Source organism: Rhipicephalus microplus, chromosome X (genome assembly GCF_043290135.1).
Source record: "Rhipicephalus microplus isolate Deutch F79 chromosome X, USDA_Rmic, whole genome shotgun sequence".
Lineage (NCBI taxonomy): Eukaryota > Metazoa > Arthropoda > Arachnida > Ixodida > Ixodidae > Rhipicephalus > Rhipicephalus microplus.
Genome location: NC_134710.1, coordinates 151,467,766 through 151,493,117, shown reverse-complemented (window position 1 = coordinate 151,493,117; position 25,352 = coordinate 151,467,766). Strand labels below are relative to the sequence as shown.

At 48.5% G+C, this 25,352-nt stretch overlaps 1 protein-coding gene across 2 annotated transcripts in view; it reads left to right on the top strand.

The window, feature by feature from the left end:
• LOC119177032 (uncharacterized) overlaps positions 1 to 25,352 on the top strand; it is a 220,303-nt gene that overhangs the window by 95,060 nt on the left and 99,891 nt on the right. For both annotated transcript variants that reach the window (XM_075878002.1, XM_075878003.1), the window contains exon 7: positions 15,075 to 15,196. In XM_075878002.1, the coding sequence (XP_075734117.1) occupies positions 15,075 to 15,196 (122 nt within the window). The remainder of the gene's footprint in view (positions 1 to 15,074; positions 15,197 to 25,352) is intronic.

Genomic DNA, 25,352 nt, shown 5'->3' with positions numbered 1-25,352 from the left:
GCTGTGCTCTGACACGACAGAAGAACATGAGCTAAGACACGAATCCAGTAAAAATATTCACCGTATTGAGGAGCTGGACGTGCAGCGCTCAACGCATGTGCTGCTTCCTTCTTCCTCCTGAACGGCGCGCCGAAGCCCGCCACTGATTCGTGACTTCTCTGAGCTTACATGCATACAGAGCACACGGGCAGCCGTGCTGGCGGCGAAAGCGATAAGAGGCAGCGTATGCACATCGAGGCCGTGTCGGCCGGCAAGTCCGGGCAGGGCCTTCGGAGCGGGTCTCGGTGAGCGTTCTCAGCAACGGCGGTGCTGCGTGGTCGACGGCGCAGCCAGTGAGGCCGCGGCAGCGCGCTCGTTGACGGAGCCCGCAAGGTCGCCTATTTTCAGGTGGTGCGGCGCTCCACCGCGCTCGTACACGCAAACGCGCAGTGCAGCCAGGAAGTAGGTGCGTCTTTCGTCTCCGCCGCGTACAGAGGCACCCCGTGCGCCTCATATATGCCGCCTGTTTCCCATCAGCTTGCCCTCTTGGTTCCTGCTGTTGCTGCTCATCAAATACTCGGCCTTGATCGGGCGAAACGGGGGCCTATTTCGAAGTATAATTCTGTCACGGAAGATTTGAGCAATGATTGTTTTTTGTTTTTGTTTCAGAGGAGTTGGAGTGGTTGGTGGTGCATCAACTTACCTATCAATGTACGCATGCCGTAGCTCTTTCTGGAAAGACTGTCTTTAATGAAAAGCATGGCATAAGCCCGGGCCTTTTGGGTTTCACGTCGAAAGTTTGACGCTGTGCGTACAGTCATGGTATCAGTAACTCGCATCTGAGAATGACCGCCCTTTGCTGAATGCTGAGGTCTTGCAGTTCTTGCATGCATTTTACGGCAGGGTATTTCGGCAAAGGCGCCCCTATACGGTGGCTTGTTTGCACATCTTCTGAAGCCCCGCCGCGGTTGTCTAGTGGTTAAGGTACTCGGCTGCTGACCCGCAGGTCGCGGGATCGGGTCCCGGCTGCGGCGGCTGCATATTCAATGGAGGAGAAAATACTGTAGACCCGTGTGCTCAGATTTGGGTGCACGCTAAAGAACCCCAGGTGGTACAAATTTCCGGAGCCTTCCACTACGGTGTCTCTCTTAATTATAGGGTGGTTTTAAGAAGTTAACCCCCCTCCCCCCCCCCCATATCAATCTGTCAGCACATCTCCTGAAGTCGTTAGGAAATGTAACGCCATTCACATGTCAAGGAAAATGTCCGACACTATTGTGGTTTATATATGGCATATTTCAAGTGGCGTGATCGGAGTCCGTTCTATGCAAGATGTAAAAAATAAATTGTCGTGGCCTTAAGCACCTGGCGTATCATGTTATGTGTACATAACGTGATACGTTATGTATACATAAAAAAGGAGATGACAAGGACTTGAAGAATCACAAGCCAATCAGCTTGATCTCCGTCGTATACAAGCTATTAACTAAGGTAATTGCTAACAGAATTAAGACAACATTAGAATTCAATCAACCAAAGGAACAAGCCGGATTTCGGACAGGCTTCTCAACAATCGACCACATTCATACTATGAGGAAGAGCTTTATTCGAAACGAGCTCAAGCTGGCACACGCTGATGATGATATCTACAGATGAGGAAATTATACAAAGGAAGATGACACGCCCAATTGATGAAGAAGAGTCGGTGACTGCGCTCACACAAATTCCCCGTCACGCTGGAAGCGGCCTCCTGGCCGCGCGAGAGACAATATTAGGAATTGCGTCGGGTGTACAGTTTCAGCCGAGAAACGGGCACAATTTCTGTCCCACGGCAACGGTGGTCGGAGCGAGCGTTAAGTGGTGAGATACGCAGAAAATTAATCTGCAGAAAATGGAAGTAATGTACAACAGCCTCGGAAGAGAACTAGAAAAATAAGAGTAGGGTGGAGCACATTTGGCAAGCACTCTCAAATCATGACTGGTAGATTGCCACTGTCCGTCAAAAGGAATGGATATAGCAGCTGCATCTTGCCGGTACTTAGGTATATGGAGCAGAAACTTGGAGACTTACAAAGAGGGTTCAGCGTAACTTGAGGACGTCGCAACAAGCGATGGAAAGGGAAATTATAGGTGTAACCTCAAGAGACAAGAAGAGAGCAGAGTAGATCAAGGAACAAACCGGGGTTACGGATATCATAGTTGAAATGAAGAAGAGGAAGCGCGTAGGCAGGATAACCGCTGGTCATTTAGGGTAACTGTTTAGATTCCCAGAGAAGGCAAGTGGTTTAGGGGGGACAGAAAGTTAGGTGGGCAGATGAGATTAAGAAGTTTGCAGGTATGAAGTGGCAGCAGCAAGCACAGCACTGAGTTGACTGGTGGAACAGGGGAGAGGTTTTTGTCCTGCAGTGGACGTAGTCAAACTGATGACGATGATGATGATGGTGATGATGATGTATCATGTTAGTTCTAAGCTCGTGGTCGTGGATTCGATTCATGGCCGCATTTCGCTGGTGGACAAAACTAAAAAGAAAAACACCCGTGTTCATAGACGTGGGTCAACCAACCTCAAAGAGAGTCGAAATCAACACAGATTCCTCTTTGACGGCGTGTCTCATATCGCTGTTTTTGCGGATGAAACCCTAGCAATTTTATTATTATTATTATTATTATTATTATTATTATTATTATTAATATTATTATTATTATTATTATTATTATTATTATTATTATTATTATTATTATTATTATTATTATTGCTGCGGCAACCAAAACGACCCAATTTACTAAAAAAGAAATCCCATAATTCGTCAAAAGTGCCCTGTTTGGCGCAGAAAGAGTGCCGCTTTGAACAGTTGTATTTAACCGAGCACCCAGGGTGCTTGTGGCGCTGGCGTCTTAATAAACAGAGCTCGAATGAGACGCGCGTTGTGTTCGTGAAAAACCGGCTGGGGTCGAAGAGGAGAGGGGCCTCAGTTTTCGCTTTCCTCGCACGTTACGCCACACGGAGATCGATCATTTAGCCTTTCGACTCTCTAATTATCGTCTCGGCTTAATTGACTTTCTTTGGGGCGTAGCGCGTATACGTTGTTGCGAAACGCTCCGCGTCTCGACCGCCACGCTGCACGCACTGTACGCCCGGCGTCCGCGAAAATGGCTCGATCGTATTCCAATTCACCGCAGGCCCATCGAGAATGTAGTAGTATGCTTGCGCCACGGCGCGTATGTACTTCGTATGCCAAGGCCTGCTCGCCGTCGGCAACCGCCATGTGTTGCCGGAACGAGTCTTGCTTCGAGCTTGGAACGCCTCTCTCTCTCCCTGACCGCGAAACGTTGCCGCTGTGACTGATAAACTGTCTCTCATGGCCGTTTTTTTTCCCGCATACACCCCTTGTCATGCTACACCTCACTATAACCCGCATAACCCCCTTTGTTTCTTTCGACATCAAGGGGCTGTTCGCATATCGCAGCCACGCAAACGTTGGACAAGATTTCGTTGTCGACAAGTGACAGCGCGGGGGGGGGGGGGGGGGATAAAAACACAAGTAATGAAACATGTACGAGACGGTCGTAATAGTAGGGACGACACAAGAAGCTGTATGCAGGACAATGCAATATAGTTTCGCATTTGCTTGCATCTTTCGACGCTGGACGCTTCTAAAATTCTTTTTATTCTTATTGTGATTATGCCGAGGGGGTCAGTCGCCGAAAATTAAATTTCGCTGCTGCTCAAGTCGAATATCAAAGTAAAAAAAATGTTGATCACGTAGTAGAAGAGTGCAATCGCGAAAAGAAACAAAAAAGTAAAAGCAAAACAGGCGTTGATTATTATGGGAGATAAGGTAAACCATATTGTCTATGCGGACAAGTGACAAGCCTCACTGCACAACCCTTCCTTTCTTGACACCACGTCATGTGTACCTCGCGAACTTCCCCAACTTTCCTTCCTCAACCTTCGTTCAACCAACCGGTCCAAAGGAGTGCTTTACTACTAAACAGCCTTCTTGTGCTCTTACTCCTCATTCTGCGCTCTGAACTCCCGACAACGGCAATGCGCGTTCTTCCCAGGGTGATTTACCGAGGTCAGGTGTCGTGACGAGTAACATTGTGGTTTACGTAGAAGAAGCATCTGCTTTCCTGAACGTGACTACACGGCTGCAAGCGAAACCTGCGAGAAGAACGGCTCGCGCGGGCTTCTCTTTGAAATTCGAGCTGGTTTCGCAGCGCGTTGGTGTGTTGCACAAACGTAGCCTTACTTCCAGGGCGTTTTCTGCTTAGAAAGGGGTACTCCCCTCACCCCCCCAACACACACGACAAGATTCTCGCTAGCCGTTATACTTGTTGTATGCGCTCTCTCCTGCCTTCTTGCGTTTGCCTGGCGCCGTGGTCCTCCGACATGGTAGCTCTCGAATACGTTGGACGTGACTTGTGCTGTGGTTTTGAAGCGAGGTTGCCGAGACGCAAGCGCGCACTCGGGGCGGGAAGTCTGCGGGGCTGCTTTGCTCTCCCGGAACGGCCGCGCGTATGTTCGGAGCCGCTGCCAAGGGCTCGTACTTATGCGTGCCGGGCACGGTTTTCCCTGCGAGGGGCCTGTTTGCCACCGTTTCACGTGCGCATTCTCTTCGCGCCTGGCTGCAGGACGCGCCGCCGGGGCTGATGAACGACGCGCGGCGGCTGTAAACATCACCGAATGAGCCCACGTGCGTAGTGCGTTTAATATACCTACGCCAGCCCCGAAAGTGAAATCATCCGCGTAGTATTGCTTGGCTGCAAGCCCCGAGCGTTGTCTTCAGTTTGCGGCCGCCGAGTTCTGTTCGTCTTGTGCATTGAAAAAATACCTGTCATTTATTCACCGAGTGCTCATACGCAATTTATACCACTCTCAACATTTCCCATAGGACCCAAGGGTAGGAGGAGAGGACAGGGCAGACAGAAAAAAAAAAAAGTATGTGGCCATCAGCAACTGAAGCTTACTTGAAGATGTAACTGCGCTGTAGTCGAACGTGAAACTTGTAAAAAAAACACAAAGGCTAATCGTATCAGTGGGCCTTACGAACCTTTCAGCAAATCACGCTACCGAATTGCACAGCTATTGAGGCCGATCAGCGGCGTTATTCTGACTCCGAGGAAGAGGGTTCAGTTATTCTTGTATCGCAGCGTCGCTGTTCTACGGCTGCTTTTTCGGATACTTTCTGCGGGTCTTGTGCACGAAATTGTTGTTTCACGAAAACGACAAATGTCGGCTGGTAGACGTCTTTCGAACGAGCCACGCTTCAATTTATCCACATTTCTGAAAACGTCAAGCCTTCGGCCTGCTACGATGTACGGTACTTGGTTTATTTCATGAAAGAGCCATTGCAAAGCACTACGGACTAGTTATAGATGACCTGCGTGATAGGCACAATACCGCGCAAGGGAGTTACTGTAAGCTGATTGCTTTCATCCGTTTGTTAGCAGTCATACCATACACTTAATGCGGGACATGTTTTGTGTGTTAAAATACAGGAATTCCGCGTGTTTACCGTGATTTCTGCTGATAACTGCTTATTACGGATGATCCGTCGACGTTTTGAAGCTGCATTGAGAATGATAGGAGTAAAACTAGAAACAATATTGGAAAAGTGTGACTGTATTAACGCATTTAGCAATAGCATGACTATTGTATAGAAAGGACCAAAAGCGCTATGGTGACCACGCACAAACGGTTAAAAAGTAAATAACCTTATGTAGGAGAATGTCGCGTTATGTGATGACGTTAAATCTGGTGTCATGGCGCTATGCCAGATGAGTACCACTTGGAGTAATGTCTTCTTTTGATTATTTAATATACTGGGGTAGATGACTGACGTTGGAAGATATTTTTTATATAAAGATAGGTTAGTTTGCAAAAAAAAAAAAATTCTGCTCTTCAATATATTGTCAGTCATTCTACGTCCCACTTCATGAATGCGATGCAGTCGTCGGGCATATTCCAAGGCATCCCATAACGTCTGCGCCCCGAAGTGTCCCCTCGGCGAGCCAGCGAAATTCGGTTGTGGTCCTGGATCAGAGCCCAGAGTTGACAGAGCACACACCCAAAGCGTACACTTTTAATTCGGGTTGTAAAAATTTCAGATGCATGCGCAAATGTCTACATCACAATAGTTATCAGATGGTTTAACAATAATAGACCAGCGCCAAGAATAAAAGCAAGTAAGAGCACGTTCATTATAGACGATGATGTTCAACTATAAATTCTCATTCATGCTCACCTGTTGTTCGCAGTCCGTATAGTCTACGGCGTGATGTGTAAGCAATTCTTGTCGGTGGATGTTGACTGCATACACCGCTTGGACCAGCCCTGTTTCCACCGTCAAGTTGGTCGTGTCGGCGATTCTCGCGGTACCGCACGTTCACATATATGCTTCCACCTGTGTTCTAGAGTTTTAGATCTGAGTCATCTGTGCATGCACGGGAAGCCAGGGAAAGCGCGAAAACCTTCTCGTACTTTCTACGAGGCGCCTGACGTGTCTGCCTTCTCGATGCGGTGGTGTCATTTTGCGAGTTCCTATAGAATGATCCAGGATTTTCGCGCCCGGTCGGTGGGAACGGCGCTGGCGATGTCCTTGGCGAGATCTCGTGGTTGTAAATTGACTCTTGCTATAGGAAGCGGTGGCGCTCGCTTTGCGTACGTGCGCTTTTGTGACATCATACGCACCTGACATGTACACCTGGTGCATTCTATACAGGAGCGACCTCCGCAAAGCTAATTCGCAAAAATATGTAAGCGGGTACTTCGCTAGTGCGATAAAAGACTATAGGATTGGCATGGCAGGTTCGTCGTTGCTGTATTTGTAGCATATATAGGTGCCCCCCATATTTTATTACTTAACGGGCTTAAAAAGAAGAAACACTTCTGGCAGGGTGCTATTACAAGTTCCGGACTCGGAACAACAGTTATGGCCAGTCCACCGGGCCCGCGACGTGTCAGAGAGACTTGGTTTTTCTGTCCCGACGTGGGACCGGCCCGCAACGTGCTAAAGCGCGTCCCGAAGGACCAAATAAAGTTGAAACATCCATCCATCCATCTAGCTTTACACTGTGACTGTGCTGTGTGTTCCGCTCAGGCCTGGCATTTTTTTTTTTTTTCTGTCGATGGAGTAAAGTCTCACCTTCGATACCGGGGGTGGCGCCTTCTGCATGTTCTTCGAACTGTTAGATTTTACGGTGTTATCCGAATGACCATTTTATCGCTTTGTTAGCGTCATCAACAGAGCGCACCGTTAATAACACGGCTTTCTAAACGCCCTCTGAGATGGGCTAGTAACGTTTGTTGATGATTCGTTCAATATCACTATACTGTATTTTTGCGAACAGTCCTAGTGTATAGAACGACACGTCTGGCAATCGTAATGTTGGTAGCATCAACCAAGGTAGCCGGCTAATGTCAGAGAGTTTTTTTTTAAACTGAACACTGTGTCGTTCTCCATGTTTCTGTGCGAAAATTGAATCGACGCGTACAGCGACATGTCGCTGCAAACTGACGCAATGTGACTTCATCTGTACTCGAAAGTGCAGTGAAACGCCATCCGTGGCTTCTTGTGCGCCGCTTGCTCACTTACGGTACAGTACCTTCGTTGACCCGAAGTCGTGACGCACGATATTTAAGGTGAGCAACTATATACAGGAGAACATCGTTGATACTTTCCCGATTAAGCTACGTCAACACCTTCGAAAAAATATTTACACATGTAGTTGAGACGTTACAATTGTGGTTTTGGTTTGTAGGGCTTTGAAAAATTTTAAGATTAAGATTATGAAATAGCTAAAAATGTAAAAAGTAAAAATGTAAAAACTTTTGGTGTGACTCAAACGTAATTTGGCAGCCATGTAGTGATGACATCGCCCGCATCTAACCTCCACAACCATCATATCCTAAAGCCTAGGTGTGTTATCATAAGGAGAATGTAAAAGTTGATATTTGACAAGTTCGTTTTGCACGCAGTTGGCCATATTACAAAGAGTTACCCCTTGTTATCAATAATTCTGCTTGAATGAACAGCTCCACCTATAAAGAAACATCGTGCAAAATTATATGTGAAAATATTAGTTAGAAGCAGAGCTACTATCATTGTTCGCATAACACTAGAATGCTAAAAATTACATTCAGAGAAAAATGGCTTTAAAGATTTGAACCGAATGTGGACGTAACAAAAAAAAAAAAAACATTCAATACGCCTGAAATTCAACAGGCTTATAACTTGGGGCCTCTTTTGAAGTGATACAAGCTTTTTTTGAGCGAGACAAAAGAAGTATTTTTTTCTTAGCTCGCTTTGTCTCTATAGGCGACTCATCCCCATGCTCCATGGTGGGTCAACGCTTGGTATATTGAATTGCTAACTTGCGTTTCCTCTTGTTTTCCCTCATGTACTTCGCCATGCTTTCTGAAATATCACAACCGTCTCATTAAAAAGCTGTAAATAAGTCCAAGAACTCGAAGTGGTATAGAAGACAAACACTGACTGCTGAACGAAAACGCGCGCTGTTTGACTAGTGGAGTGCTTCAACCAAGTAGTGAAAGTTTTAAAACAATATCAGAATGTAATGTTCCCTAAGTTTTAAAACGTACTTAGATAATTTTGTATAACGTAATATGCACATGAAAAATATTTATGACCAGATGGTATAGGTGTTGTGAAAACGAAAACATTCAGTTTCGGTGTTGAGTGCATCCAAAAGGGGTTGATAAAACGGTGATAACTTTTGAGCGAATCAATATAGCTGCATAACTCTTTTTCTAAGTGTTCCTGAAGGGACAGAGAACTGTAAATTTTCAAATTCCCAAAGCACAATTTTTTAAAGTGTGTTTTGGAAGGTGGTGACCTATACCATAATACGATCTCCCGGCTTCTACGGTCGCAATAGCGAAAATTAAATTAATCCGACTCGGATCATTCGTTTTTCCGAATCGTACGTTTATTTTCCGCGTTTATTTTTTTTCGGAAACGTATCAATGAGGTTCTACTTGTATACTGCGGCTTCAAGTATTCATTAGCAATAGCTTGTGGTTTTGTGTTTCCCGATATCACCGAAGATCGAGCATGAATTCATAGCGCTATTATTGTTTTTTTTGCTGCGCCTCTAGTCAGCAATGCGTTATTATCTCTCCTATTATTCAGTCAATCCGTCAATGCTGGCACTGGTAGCATCGTAATATTTTGTGTAAGCAAACAGGGCTCAAGATAAAGTTACGCCATAAAACGCGCACCATAAAGCACGCCATTATACGCGTAGGCGATGCAAAGAAAGTGCCTGCTCGTGTCAGCTGAAGGCTCACAGCACAGCACACGGAGACTGTCGACACGGTTTGTGTTATTGGTATGTTGCCAAGTCTTCATCAATATTTACGCTGGCCTATAGCTGGCCGCGCTGATGTGGGGACCCTTGTGCGTATTCTGATATATCGCCTGGTTTTGCAGGTGATACTTGGGCGTGTACGCGTGTGTGGTACTGATGGTACTGATGGTAATTACAATTCGGAAGGGAGAAAACGGGGTCGCCAGCTCCCACTGACGGCGCAGAACATTCGCGAGTGGCCTGGCCACCTGTGACCCAGAATCACGCAGAGCATGGACGCAGCACACGCGTACAACATTCGCAGTCTGCTGCGCGCTCGGCGGTGCTTGGAGTGTCACAGTGTTGCGTAGCACGTGCTTCTGGCCCTCGGGTATACCGTTAGGTTGCGTTTGGAAATGAGGGACGCGGTCTCTGCGGCGGCTTGCAGGGCCCGCATGCCCGCAGGTCCCGGGGAGCAGAGCAGCGTATCTCGCAGGCCGAGCACAGTTTATGGCCGCCGCTCTTGCTGTAGCCGGTGGCGCGCAAGGCCAAGGTCGTCCACTTGCTGGCGTCTCCCGCGAGTGGCCTGTCAAGCGACGCCCGTGGGGCAGAAAGGATCCAGCAAACGGCGCGCTAGCGGCCAAACGCGGGAAGCTCCGAGTGTGCCTCGCCCTGTCTCTGGCCGGCAACGACGAAGCCGGTTCTCCGGTCTCTTTCCCTTTTGTCGCTCCTCCTGCGGCTGGTTTGGACGACTCCCCCTTTGCTGCCACATTTCTGCTTCAAAGCGGCGCCGACGCTCCAGACGCATATCGCGACGACGCTGTACTTGTGCGCCGAGGCACCGTCCGCTTGCGGTGTTCAACTTCACACTGACCGCGAAAGGACTGTTTGACGCTGTTTGAACGTCCGCAGAAACAGCTGTGTCGCACGGTTTCGCCGCTCTTCATTTATCCGCCGTTCACCGACCTGCGTTTGTCAAGCTGTCTGCGCTTGTTCGCAGGTACGAAAGGACAACCACGTGCGCCAGTGTCGACGCACCGTCTCGTGCGCTCGCACGAATTCCGTGCCCTCCTGGGACCTGCCTGTCTGGGCTTTCATGCTCAGGCCGTCTAGCCAGCTCGTAATGCAGGCAACTATGCGGTTATTTCGTATAGAGCCTATACGTGCCCGGACACTTGCGCGTTCGATACACCTTTTATCCCCCCCCCCCCCCTAAATTCTTCTTCCTTCGCTTTCTTCTCCATCCTTCTTGACGATAAGCAGGAAGAAGTGTTGCGTGACGCTGCAGCGCTTTGCCGCTCGCCCAGGGGCGGCCCGACCGTCGCGACGTCCGGGAGCCTCCGTGGCGACGCGTCAAACCGGATCCCGATAGAAGCGCTTCCGATTCATCTCCGCGCGCCGCATTCACGCGCGCCGATGAGCGCCCCGGATGTCGTGTGTATCCCTCTCGCTGCTGCGCGTCGGTCAGCCGGCTGCCTCCACATTCTTCCCCTCACTTCGTTCCGCTTCCGTGGCATCTGCGACTCATGGGCAAGATGCCTTCTCCTTCGGGTTCCTATGTTCCGAGAAATCACAATTCCTGATCTCGGGCAACGTCGTGTGTCTTCGGGGCGCTGCTTTCGGGCCTCCACCCGTGTGCGCATGCGCTACCAGCACGCACTCGTTTCCGCGGTTCCAACAGCGGGACCTAGCATATTATTGGCTTTAGTGTTCTGGTATGCACCGGATATTCACCTTATTCTGTTTTGTGAGGGTCAGAGAGGGCAACCAGATGAGCGTCGGATAAGCTATCCTACATTTGGTGGAAAGAAAAATGGCAGATTGAAAGAACACGGGAAAAGTACCGCAGGACGCACGTGAGAGGATGCGAAAAATGACTTTTAAGGCAGTTGCCCCCGTGCCGTTCCGTTTCTAGTTCCAGGTCTACTAGTACGTCTATGTGTTTTTGTGCCATTGGTGGATGTATAGCGAATGGTCCTAGTACTTTGTTGAGGAACATTGCCTTGAGGGTAACCAGTCTAAGTTTTTGGGAAGGAGAGGCGTTGCGTGAAGGTAATCGCGAGTGTGGTGGCATTTACGAATTCGTATTCGTGTCTCATTGGAATCGCCAGCACTGCGGCATGCATCATCTGTGCGTGTGTGGAGACGCTTGAGGACACTCTATGACGCTGCAGATTGTACCAATCTGAACGGCGTGCTATGGAAGCCAAGCTCTGTCTCCTGGATTCACGACGGCTTAAAGAAAGAAGATCCTGGGACCTTGGTCGACGGTCTCGCATACGCGCAAAGCCATGAAAGCTCTCTTGTGCTTCTTAAGGGCCACCGGACCTCGCGAGCGCTTGTGAAAGAAGGGCGTGAGACCGTGTTGTGAAAACTTGGGCTGGGTAGTCTTCATCGACCTCTTCTTTACTCTCCTTCATTTCTCTCTCTTTCCTTTCTATTATTCCCCCTTTCACCCACCCCAAGTGCAGTGTAGCCAACCGAGCCATGCTTGGTAAACCTCCTTTCCTCTCCATTTCTCTTTCTCTTTTTCCCACAGAAATTTTTGTGTCACATTTACTTTGCGGCAAGTTAAAGAAAAGAAAGCCGCCCGCACCCAAAATGAAGCTTAGCAAATCTTAAGTGCAAAGAGAAGAATTGGAAGGCTGCTGCTGGTGCCTTCCTTGGCTTCATTCAGGCCCACCATACCTCGTACCGAGCTGCGGAATTTTGAAGTGATATACGGGAACACGTCTTTTAAAGAATGCGAAGGGGGTCGTACTGTAAAATGTTGCGAAATGGTAGATATGTAACGGTACGCCCGTGTAATTTCAGTGAATGTTCACAGATTAGCTCACTAAGAACTCAAAGAGCTCATTCAGTAGACTAAAAAAAATACAGACATCATTGCAACGCTTCCGCGATGTTGTGGAACTGAATGGTTAAAGAAGTTGGTGTGCTCCCTCTCTCTCTCTCTCTCTCTCTCTCTCTCTCCCTCTCTCTCACAAGCGTACGCACAAGCGCGCGGTCGTGCACCTCCGAGTCCGGTTTTTATGGTGTATGCAGTCCGCCGCGATGGCGAATGTGATGTATATGACGCTCGAAGGCTGAACCAAAAGGCGCAGGCTTGATCCCAGCCGCGGCGATTGCATTCTGATAGGCGATATATGCTAGAGGCATGTGTGGTGCGCGATGTCACTGCACATTAAAGAATTCCAGCTTATCGAAATTATCTGGTACCCACCGCTACGGCGTGCCTCATATTCTGGTATTGGCACTTAAAACCCCCATAAATTATCAGTATTATGTATTGATACTTTTACTATCAACGTGAAGTTTAAGGAAAACAAAAATATGAAGTAATGCCTGCTATGCAGCGGTCATTATACACCAGATATGGACTTACCTGGCGCGCAGCTCACGCTCTTCTATGGGAGGGATATACTAAAGAGCGCATCCTGTGGTTCACGCAGACGCTTTGTTTCGTGCTGGATGTCCGCGCTGTCATTTCACGCTATTAATTCACCGTCACCAGTCACGCTTTTGTCAGGCTGCCTCCCACGACCCGAGGTCAGGTCCGGCGGCGACTTGCGCGCCTTAGAAAGGGTCTTCGCCACACATCGGCGACCATGCGAGACATGGCTCCTTCTGTCGGCGTTTTCGCTCTTATGAAACAGCGTTGTGCAGCGCCCGACGTGCTGTCGATTCACAAGCGCTTTGTGTGCAACACTGTTTTGGGATTTTTCTTGTACGCTTTTTTTTCTCTCCCCTTTATTCGGCAGCCGCACTCGCTCGAGACGGCTGCAGCGCGCAGGCTTCTTTGTACACTCTGCACCCCCTTCTCCCATTTTACACACACGCTTTCTGTCGTGTGGAACATCGCGGAGTCGGTCGACCGGAAAATGGCTGAGTAATTCTTCGGGCTCTTGCACGAGTCGTCCTGCGCCGCCGCTACGATCACCGGCGTGTGTTGCATGTTTGCCTCATTCATGAACGGCTTGCTCGGGCTTTTGTGCGCCCGTTGCGGCTTCGTATTGACTGAAGGCGAGCTGGTCGCACGGTCTCGGACGACGCGTTGACCTCGCGGAGGCACAAGCGCACTTGTCCGCGTCGCAGGCAGCTTCACGCCCAGGCGCACGCAACGTTGAATTCTCATTAGGAAGAAGCGCCCGCCTGTCTTTTTCAGTTTCGCTCGCGTTCTCGTTGAATGAGCGCACGTAAGGCGCGCAGTAACACTCGCTGCAGTGCCGAAATAGGTGGCGAGAGAGCACGGAGTCCGGTTTGTTTAAAAGGTCTGGGGAAGACCGAAATTTCATGCTTCCGCACAGCATAATAATAATTGCTGGATTTTTGCATCCCAGCACCACCATATGAGGGACGCCCTATCGGAGGGCTCCGCAAACCTCGAGCATCTGAGTTTTTTTAACTTACATCTATATGAGTATATGGGCCTCTTAACATTTCGCCTCCATCAAAATACGGCCGCCGTGACCGGGATTCGATACCATGACCGTCGGACCAACAGTTCAGCACCTATCACTTTAAAAAAAAAATGTTGAATAACATGAAGTTTATAAATACTTGTGATTTACCTGCTTGAAATTTTTAGGACGAAGGGAAATGTATGATTTGTTCTTCAAATGATGTTATTCGCCTGTTTTACCCAGTAAAAAAAAATGTTTCTGTATATATAACCACTTCGTCCTATATAAAAATCATTATTAGATTTCTTGCTATTATTCAACCACAAAGAAAAACTTGTAAATTAGGGCTGTGCAGACGTTGTGCATCAAATCGATTCGCCTAAGAGTTTGAGTCATCCGCTGCAAAAGGTGACACTTTATATAATAAAAGCCATCTCTAGATGAAAGTATAAAGCCGACACTGACTATCTTGCTAATGAGGAAAATTCAGACTTTGCAATAAATTAGTGCCAAGTTTGCCAAACAGCAGATGTGTTTCGGTGGTCGCGAGAAGTGCCTTCTCTTAAGGCATTGTACGCGATAACGAACGCTAACAAGAAATTACAGGAAGTTGCGCCTATATATGCTACCTCACGAGAACGATGCAGGAAAGGCCGCAAAGCATAGAGAATGCTGGACGTCATTGGGAACAAAGCGTGCACTACTCTGTTATTTAGACCTGGTTCTGGAAAGATAATTATTTTAGAATAAATGAAAAAGGTTGTTAACAGAAAAATTGTGTGCAAATACGAAAAGCTTGTTTTTTTTTTGCAAGAATATATCGAAAACGACAAAAATTTATTTAGGCGCATACAAAAGGAATAACATATATAGTATGTCCAAAATACTGTGGAATGGAAAACAGAAAAGTTCAAGAACAGAACTCCAATGTCACTAAATTGGTCGTCTTGCACTTTCTCTTTTTCGAACTTTTTTTTCTAGATATAAAGTGTAGACAACCACCGGTGGGTATGCTTCCGCAAAACATTCTGCCCCAAACTGTCGTGTTGTTCTATATAAAACGGCGTGAACGGGCAAGAAGGTGGTCCGCAAAAGTAAAAGCGGGTTTCCAAGTTTAAGTGATGGTTTTTCGCGCTTAAGCAATGCATTTCCAAGCTTGGTGCGGTTCGTGAACCTGCCGTTTAATCCTGTCGTTCATAAGCGGGCTCTTATCTCAAGCTTATCTGGAGGTCGATGTAAGGCCAGCAGCAGACTTGCAATTTTGCCCACCTCAGCGCCTGCTTCTTGCCCGTTTGCGCAGTTTCGTCGGCGTATGCCAGGCGCGTCTCGGTTCGATTTTCACTCATCTCAGCCCCGTCTTTTGCTTCCATTTTGGCGCAGTTGGACGACTGCACGCTACAACTGTACAAGATCAATGCGACCGACAACGACTATGGCAGCTATCTGGATCTCGAGTCGACAATCGACGAGCAGGGCGACGACTTCGAGGGATTCCAGGACAAGTGAGTCTACCTTGTTTCGCATGCTCTTGCGGTTCGCCCTGATCGTGTGCACCCAGAAAGGCACACCTAGCCGTGCCAGAAGCCGCGTTGCGCAATGTGTGCGACAGGTGCCGCGAGGTGGGGTAATGCATTCGTCCTGCTCTCCGCTGCGCTGAGCGTTCTTTGCACCGAAGAACATAAAAGAAAAAAGCTAAGCCAATGCATACTGAGATAAGTGCTCAGATAAGCAGTCGTGTGCACTGCGAGGCAAGGCCACTGCTTGTCACTTGGCCTACGTTTATCGCCTTGTGTGCGACAATGTACAGCTGGAAAATCAGTGATAGGCATTGAAATATGTGTGTACTGTTGCACTTTAAGAAAACCGAAGGAGTGATATTGAAGTGTGTGGTGGCGACGCACGTGGAATGCAATGTCGCTGTGCCTGTTGTGTGCCTGTTGCGCGGATTAATGCGGGGGCACGATACTTAGCAGGAGTTCGTTGCGAGAACGCGAGCACTTTCAGGACTCCATATAACAGAGCCTGCGATACAAACACGCGCTGCCCGATGGGCGGAGAGCAAACATTTGCGTGGGTGACGTTATCGGTCAGTCAGCGTTCTGAGTAGGAAGCTGTGGTGTATACTGTATGAGAACGAGTATTTCTGTTGTGTTACTGTTTCCTTTCATTTTTTTTTTATTTCGGGGAGTGTGACATATCAGCTATAAGGATTGCGTGTTGCCTAGGTCGCGAAAAGCACGAAAATGTAAGAAAAGATATTATATGCTGGGTTTGTATTCACGGAATCATCTGAATTGTTCCTAAGAGAAAATACTAATGCCGGACGTATCATTAGTGGAGGGTACGCCTGCGGTAGAAAAAAAAAAAAAAACAGTTACGAACTGGAAGCTTCACGAATTTGGCCCCTGGAGTGTTTATCTTCCATTCCTCTTTACTGACAGCAGCGCCCCTGTGGTCTGGGCTGGCGCAAGCCATGCTTGCTTGAGGGCACACAAAGTGACCGTAGGAGGCGAGTACTATAGTGAGCAGCGCTACCAGTAGGCATAGAAAGGGGACAACGAAGTGCACATGACGAACGCTGATGCATGTTCCTCCTGTGCATTTATTCCCTCTTTTGTCCCGTTTAGACTTCACGTTTGTTGTACACTTCAAACCACCAACCATTAGGTTGTCCGTAACAAATTTTGACCTTTATTGAACCTAGCTTAAATGCCTAGTCAAATCGTCCATTACGGGGTGACCTTTTTTTATTGTTCCTGCTTCTGAGTTTCGCTTGCGCACACTACTTGCTATTATTTGTTCATGCCTTGAAATTCACCACATTCCACTCATTGCATTAAAGGACCTCCAAATAGCCTGGAAAATACAAAAAACGAAAAAAATCACGCGTTGTTCTCTTCTTGCGTTTCTCATCTTTTCGGTGCACTGCGCGCGACGCCAAAATGGCGATTTGTGCGACTTAATTAAAGTACAAACTTCCGATCGGTTCATATATGAGAAATACCAGTTTTGTGTCCTTCGCCGTGCAGTCGCCCATGCGTGCTTCCTTGTTTCGCATGGCTGTCGTGCGTGACCATCTGATCTCACTTCGTCTTATTCGTTCTCGACTGCGCAAACGGAGATGACAGCGTGTGTTCAACGAGCGTGGAATCCTGAAAGGCTGGCATTGCAACGCGTGCTTTATATGGCATTGTACGCGTGCTTAGTTAAGGCAAGAAAGAAGCCGCTCTCTCGTCTTTCAACCATGGTGTAAGAATAAGTTAGGTGAACACTGTGCTCGGCGGCGTGTCCAGATTCTGTTCGCCGCCTGAGCTGTTTTAGCGTGATGCGACAGATGGCGCTCACTGGGGAGTGACCCCCGTATTCACAAACGCTGCATGCTGGACTCGAATTTTACCCTTCACTTGACAGAGTTGAGCACTGCGCCACAGCTCGGCTCAAAATGAGGTTGCGCTACTCAAGAATTGCAGCAGATTATCGCTGATATGCAGTGACTTGCCATGCCTAGAGGCGGCGCTCCCATAGGCTTTCCCAAGTGAAGGTGAAGCGTTGAGTTGCAGGGACGTTCTAGAATACAGGGGTGACTCCGATCCGCGTGTAGAAGGTTATTGTTGTGGAGCCTCGCTTGTTTATTACGCTTGATATACACGTGTACACGGACGTCAATCAACACACTGTGACTCTGCTGTAAGGAAATTGATTTCCCAGTTTTATGTGCAGCTTATTTCCTCACAGTGTGCTTGTCATAAATGCTCCGACAGCAGCAAGCATTGGCCCATAGAGAGCCGTAAAAACGCGACATCACTGAAAAGCGTCTTTCGCTTAAATTCTGGTGCTGGCGTTGGCGGTGTCGGCATCTTTGGTTCGAAACAAAAAAGTAGTACGTGAGATGAAATTTGAGGCGTTGGCAATAAGGATATCAGCCCGAGATGAAAGGCACGCTAGCTATCAGGAAAGCGATAGTCTGCGTGCGTTTTTGCGTGTATATGTGAGTGCATGTGTTCCTGCGTGTGTGTGTATGCGCTCAGATATTGCTGTCACGTGTATGTTTACTTAGGAAATTGAGCGAAACACTTCGTCAGAAAACTTTCGACTAATGTATCTCGACACTTACATACGTTTTATTAGGAACTTAAATCGACACGCTACCGTTGCCAGTCTTGCTGTTAGCGTCACGCAGATGACTCTATTTCGACCTCTGGTGGTGTAAGCAGCACGGTATAGTGGGAAGAGCTTCAGCGGCTCCCGAAGGTCGACCCTGGGTTAAACCGTACCACACTCATGTCGGGATTGTCGGGCCAGTGCCATCAGGCATACTTCGCGCTATTTTATTAGGCCGGGTGGACGTCATCGTGATGAAGTGCTTATGAGGCTTAAAGCGAGCGCACTACGTAAAAGCAGTATATTTTGTGCGGCTCATCCCTTACGTCGCCGACGCGGGACGCCGACAATCATATTTCGCGTTTGATGAGACATCTAAGGCTGTCTAAGGTCTTCGCCTTAACAAACGGTGTTGTGTCGTAAGTACCGTGTTCGGAAGTGTCCCTGCAATGTTGCAAGACGGTGACGATGAAGTGGTAGAGGCATCCGAAAACGAGATAACCTGGCCTGATGACTTCAGCCACGGAAGACTAATTTAAAACATGAAATCACTTTTCCGGCGTGATGAGGAACTGACAGTAGCGCATACGCCCACGGCATCAGTGTCGTGTTGAGAAGCATCCTGCTCTTCACGTGGAAGAGGCCCGTCACACCTGAAGTCGAAGCGCTGCCTTTTGCATGCGTGCCTGTTCATTCATCATCGCCATGCTGTGGAGTCGCTGTCTCCACGCGCAATAAATTTGGCGCACTTTCAGCGGTCGTGTCAGGCATATTCAGATGCAGTTGAACCTTTTGGCCCCCGTCGCTTCCGAGAAGTCGGCAGTAGAGCCAGTCGTTTTCACAGAGCATTCTTGGTTTCTCGTTTCTCGCTGCACGGTCAGGTATTTTGGGCAGCCCCGGCGAAACGGCAGGCCCAGCATTCGAAGTGAGCGCGTTTCTGTAGTGCGTGCAACAGGTCGTTTCCCTTGTATTCTGCATGATATGTGGTAGAGATGGCTTCTACCGGGAAATGCTTCGCGTACACATGGTCACTAGGCTGCAAGGTTCTGTCAGCTCTGAGAGTTGCCCGTCGCACTTATCCTAGCGCTCTGGTTCACGCGGAGCGTTGAAAAGCGACACACGCTCTGTACCAGCTTCCGATACACCGACTTGCAATTTGGAACGAAACACAACTTGCTCATTTCGAGGAGGATCCAGTGACAAGGCCGCTCACGCGTACTCAAAGAGTCATATGCAGCGTCGAGGTATGCGTGCACTGAAGCACTAAGTGCAAATCAGCAAAACAAATGCACTGGCTATGCTCACAGGCACAAGGCAAAGCGTAAATCACAAAATACCGTGCAGATAAAGCTTTCAGAAATAAGTTCTTTTGCGCACGAATTTCAGAATGAGTGCCGAACCTGGCACGCCATACAGTAGCGCCATCTCAACTCGGGCGACGGAAACTACTCATAGCTCAAGGTCATCGGTGAGCACAATTCTTGCCGCGCCCTCTCCTTACGCGGAGCGGTGAGTCTGAGCAACTAACTTATTCTTACATCGTGCTTTGAACTCAGTGTTTTAGGAGCCCTTGTAATGTCACGTTGGCAAATAGATGTTCTATGTAGGAGGTAAATCAAATAAATGAAATTGTTTTCGCCGTGCTGAGGGACCTTTGAAAACATTCTGTGCCACTGTGTGAATTTGACAACTTTGCGCGGACTTTGTACTAAATGAAATACACGTACTTGCAGAACTATCAGTTCGTTTCAGCGCTATTTCTTTCTGTATATTTGCTTTCTCTGCCAGCATGTCCTGATAATGTCTCGGGCAAAAAAAGAAAAAAAATTATCTCCGATTCTGACTAAGCTAGAAAGCTGCACAAGTGAAAATAAGTTTGTGTTTTGAGTGTAGGTGCCTATAAGGGAAATACTAGGGGTGGAAAACGGTGGGCGAGATATTGCTGAAATTAGACAGCATTTGCCTGCTACCTCACTTATCTACGAAGCTGTGGTTTGCCTGCTTTAGCGTATATATAGGACTTGTACGTGAACTCATACACGGCTTGCTACTTTCTTCGCTCTGATCGTAAGAGTTCGAGCGCGGGCTGACGTTGTACGTGTGTCTTCTATCTTGCTTTCACTTCGTCGAGTTCTTGGAACGTGCTAACGGTTCCTCACACTCGTCCTGTGGGCCTTGAAAACACTTGTGTCGTAACGTGCCCATCTGGTGGCCACCGATGAGACACGGTGTGAGGCGTCACATCTCCGGAGCGCGGTTTCGCCGGTCACTGGGTAGCGAGGAGGATCACCTTGGCTGGCGCATGGCCTGTACAGGTTACGCGTCATTAAGCGGGCTAGTCTGACGACGTGCCTTCGGTCTTGACGACAAACGACGAGGGTCGCGCGGTCCCGTGCCCAACCATTACGGGACGCGTGTCCAGCACGAGGGAGGCAAGTGTGCGCAACGGTTCATTAGGGAGTAGCCGATGCGCATAACAGACGCGCACACTATATGTCGCCACGACGCCACCACTATGCTCAAAACCAGTCCTGGCATTGAATAGACCGACGCCTGTAGGCTTTATTCTTGCACAAAAGTGAAATCTAGCTACTTCGCCCTTTATGTTCTTGTTTTTTTTTCCTAATCTGGCGACTGTACTACAAAATACTTGGTGAATCGGTGCTGGCAAGCGACCGCGGAAACCCAGGTCCTCGATTACGAGATTTGTAAGAATGGTTGCGCAACCCAATAACAACGACCGCAGTTTTAAGTGACGCCGTGTGCCGAGTGTCGTGCTTTAGTGATACCGCCGTCTTGGTATACTTGTGCCGTAATCGTGGTTTAAATTGGTTTTGTTTTACCTGACAATATTCATTAACGGCAATGCATGGATTGGTATTTGCAAGAGTTGGTAAAGGAACCGCGGCAATTATGGAAAGAAATTTTGGTCGCGAAATTTTGTCCTTTGCGCGATGAGTCAGTGTGAGAAGAAACACCAGATTGTTGTTTGAAGCGGGTTACCTCTGTTTGTGTGCTCACTTAAAGAAGAAAAAAAAAATAGGGCACATGTCGTCAACTCGGGAACTGATCCTGTAGAAAATATCCCTGAGCTGAGGTTGTGACAAAAAAAAATTGCACCATATTCACGAGGTGAATGATTGCGAGTGGGGCGAAGCTCTCAGCAGCCCGTCCTCGTGGTAATACGAGTGCGCATGCGTAAGACCAACGAGGGATTGGCAAACGTCAGTGCCTCGTCCACCGACGTCTGGAAGCTCGACATCGTTCAGAAGTATGAGGCCAGACCACCCGAAATGGACGCACGAACGGACGGACGGACGGATGGACGTTTAGCCCCACTCTTCATTATTCACTCTGTGAATATGCTGTGACACCGTTTTTACTGACATGCAATGCAATGCAACTGGCTAGTATACGACGACGACACGGGACGTACGACCCACGACGCAAGGAGCTTCGCCCCTATAACACGCTTCAGGAAATCGCCACGTGTATAGACTCGGATGAAGTGGCCCCTTTCAGGATGGCCAGCTGTAGTGGCTATGGCGTTGGAGGATGCACGTAGCAATCTCTTATGAGGGCTGAAGGAATCCCCTGGCCAGGATGTTTCGCTGTAACGCCGCACTTCTTATCATTGATCTGTGCATATATAGGTTGAAAACCGCTACTCCGGCTTGCAATTCTGAAGAGCGTAGGATGCCATTCTCTGAGTAATACGATTCTATTTCAGTTATATATTTCGCTTTGTCTATCCGCCGAGTGGTGCCCCACTTACAAAAGATCGGCCGATTAGGAGCGTGACAGATGAGTACCAGTTTAATGGGGAGGATCGCTGCATTTCGCCGTATAGCTCGGGAAGTGTGCTCTGCAGTCGGTGTATTTTCATATGTACGTTTATTTTATCATTTACTTCTCACTGATTGGCTCATCGCGGGGATAACAGCGGTTGGTGTATGAGCCAGTGACAAAGGTTGTAAAAAATGACTGTCGCAACGTCTATGATCAGTGTTGCCGGCTGCAGGCGCGAGGGGGACTCAGGCCTTCGAGCTGCCGCTTTGTTGGCGCCACGGAAATAGCAGCGCCGAGGGGCGTGTCGCTGTGCCGGTAGCGCTGCGCCGTTTCACGCTGCTAGGAGGCACGAGCCGCGGAGTTGTGAAACTGCGGGTAAGAGCCCCGGCCCAGCGGGTGATCGCGATTGGTGGCCCCCGGTAGACACGTGGCTCGTGCGGATCCGGTGACGTCCCTTTCCCCGCCATCCTTGCCCGCGTCGTTTCCTCTCGTAGAAAGGCAAAAAGAAGTAACCGGGGGCGACGCTTTTTGGCAGGTGGCGGCCGCATTCCTGAGCCGCTCCGCTGGAACGCCGTCCGGCGGCGCCACGCGGCAGAGCGCCAGCTCGCAGCAGCAGGGCTCCAAGTTGCGATTCGGATTGGCCTGTTGGTTCACTTACAGTCTAAAGGGAATCACTCATTGCAGGCCGGGAGTGCATTGGCGCAGGTAACGCTGCCAAGGGTGCCTTTATTTGGTTAACTGCTACGTTAAGTCGACCACGTACGACATTCCTGCTGCTGCGTTTATAAACAGAGGGTCCATAGAAGAAAGGGGAAGGCGGTGGACCAGAGATGCATCGTAAGCGCAGCCTCTGTGAAATAATTACCAATGCGCCACTAAGGCGGTTCAAATGTATGCGCTCTAATACAATTTACAGCCGTGATCATCGTTGGAAGGCCTTGTTGTGTGTAAATGCGCCGTGCGTTTGTTTCCATTTTCTGGAGTTCCTTCTTTTCATGGTATATGTTCTTAATGCACACATCACATGTGGAGCAGGCGCGTAGCCAGAATTTTTTTTTTTCGGGGAGGGGGACCATCTTGATTTCGGGAGGGGCAGTCCGTTAAAATGGCCATTATCCCCTCTCTATGTCATGGCGAAAAACATTTCGGGGGGGGGGGGGGAGTGCTGGATGTGCCACCCCCTGGCTACGCCCCTGATGTAGAAGTAACTTGCGCTATGAGTAATACAGAAACTGAATTTGCAGTGAAGGAATCTGTTGGCGATTACATCGCTTCGAAGTTCCTTCCTGCCATGTACATAATGTTATAGTATTCCAACTCACGCAGTCGGGGTTATCAAATAGGTTCTTGGACTGACCGCATCTCTTCGATTCGTATGAGCTCCACAAATTTTGCTTTTTCACTCGTTCGTGCTACGAGCGTAACGCCGTCATTTGCATGCCTGGAAAGCGACCATGGGCTCACATTGCCGTGTGCTACACTCGCAGGTGCTTCCTGGGTTCGCCGTCACAAGAACCTTTTTTTTATACGGTTGCCCTTGGCTGTCAGGGGTTCAGGTACTGCTGATGTGTCACGCATGCATGTAGGCTCGCGTTCGGCACTGCAAAGGACAATTCTGGGCCCCGTATTAACGACGATCCTCATGCGTAAGAGTATGCTTCTGAATTGGCTGGACGGCTCAGGGATCCGACGAAATAGGGACCACTCGTGGAAGTTTTGTGATTGTGGGCCCCGGCTGTAAGGGCAGCTACCGCTTGAGCCTGTAGTCAAAGTGAAGCAGCTGGGAATGGATTTACGGTTCGCAGGCGAGTACATATAGTGCGCGCAGCCCGAGTTTAGCAGCGCATGGTGGTGTGCCTATTCTTACTCGATTTAATAAGGTTTCCCGCGTCGGTTGTTCGGGCTACGCAAACGTTCAAAATTAATCATCGGTAAGTTAAAGAAATCAGTATACTATATTTTGGAAGTTAACTCAGGAAGCTACCCAGCCTGGAGCACCCATACATCACGCACACCTACGGTATGTGTACATATACGGTCTGGAAAGAATCGGTAATTCGGGGCATCGCTGTGAGTTCATTCGACTTCATTTTATTCCTTTCATCACCCTGCTGCTCTCGCCGGACGTTTGCAGCTCGGTTTCGTCAACATTGCGCCACGACGGGATGGGCGTCAGCCATGCATGGTAAATGAGCTACGGCACTGTCGTGACGTCATACGCGGCGCCTTCATGCGGCGAGTGTTTGCTGTTCCGCCTGTGAACGCTGTCGTAGTCGCCGTTGAAGGATTGCGTCGAGATTCACTCTCGGCATATACTCTCCATTCACTCTCGGAACGGCGACGTGTAGAATCTGGCTGATCGGTCGCTTTCATACGCGACGTTACATCTGCCAGTCTTGAGTGTCGTATAACAGCGGAGCAATCGCTGGTGTGCCCTCTTCTCGTGGTTTGATCCTCTTGTCTGTTCTCTTCAAGTGGCTTCTTCACACTTCTCGTTAATGCGCGCTCGCACTTGTCAGCTTTTTGGCTCAGTGTCAAGCTAGTGATCGTATACATAAAAATATTCACAAACTGAAGAAAATAAATGCAAACCGACGCGTGCAAGTGGCTTAAGTTTTTAGCTTACTGTCTTAAAACGACTAGGGTACGTATGCGATTTAAAATTGCAGCAATGCACTATTTGTGATGAACATCCCCCCCCTTTTTTTCCCCTCTTCTGCCCACGTGAGGCAGTCCTGCTCGCAGATACATCTGGTTCGGCCAGAGTATTGGTCGATGCTGCCTTGGCAGCATGTCATGCCTTATTAAAACGCTTCATAAACGTTCGTTTTATACGACGCTATCTCGTACAACTGACATGTAGAGGTGCCGCATCATTCAGAAGCGTTGAAGCCAATGCTGTACTGATGCATCGAGCGTATTCGCGGCGCATTGACCGTGCTACCTGCATAGCGCGGAGGTTCAGGGCCGTCACAGATGAGCTAGCGTTTGGGACCGCCAACAACTGGTTGTCGAAGTGGCCTGGACCGTTTTTCACTCTCGAGTCGATTGGGCTTCTTTTTCGATTAGTAATGCGCTATATGTTTGGAGTGCGAGCTACACGCAAGATTCGTGGTGGCACAGGTGGGTATGTAAAGCGACGGGGTGGAGGTAGAAGGGGGCCGAGGGACGTGTCGCTCGATCTAGTGACGTTTCCGTACGGCCACGGTGCTGCACGGTCATGCACATCGGATTCCGATCAATAAAAGCTGTAAGATTGGCTTCAATCGAAGCAGTGATGACTGCCATGACCAGTTCTTTGTCAAATAAATGAAGTAAATCTTTATGTACCTGAACAAAATGTGAGCGATGGACCCAGCTTCTGTATGACGGTTAACCGTCAAACCGCGTATTGGCTGTTGAGAATGTTCAGCAGTGCATTTGCAAACTCAAAATCAAGCATGTTTCACAGCTGAGGTGCGATGGCAAACAAAAGGTTCTTGAATGCCTTCTGAATAACTTAACTTACGACGAGTGCACGTGATATAAATACCTAAAATGTCGAAACAAATACACAGTATGTGATAAAATATGAGTAGCCGTTGACTTACACACCTGCTTCCATTCATAATAAATATGACTATATAGTTTTCATTATGAACAGTAACGTCAACGTCTACTGTATGTTGCACAGCGTTTCATGTTGTGTGTTGTATGTGCATCAACTTGTCTGTTTCATAGCGACTCACTCAGTATTTGTTTTTTTTATATAATGAAGTTGCATCAATT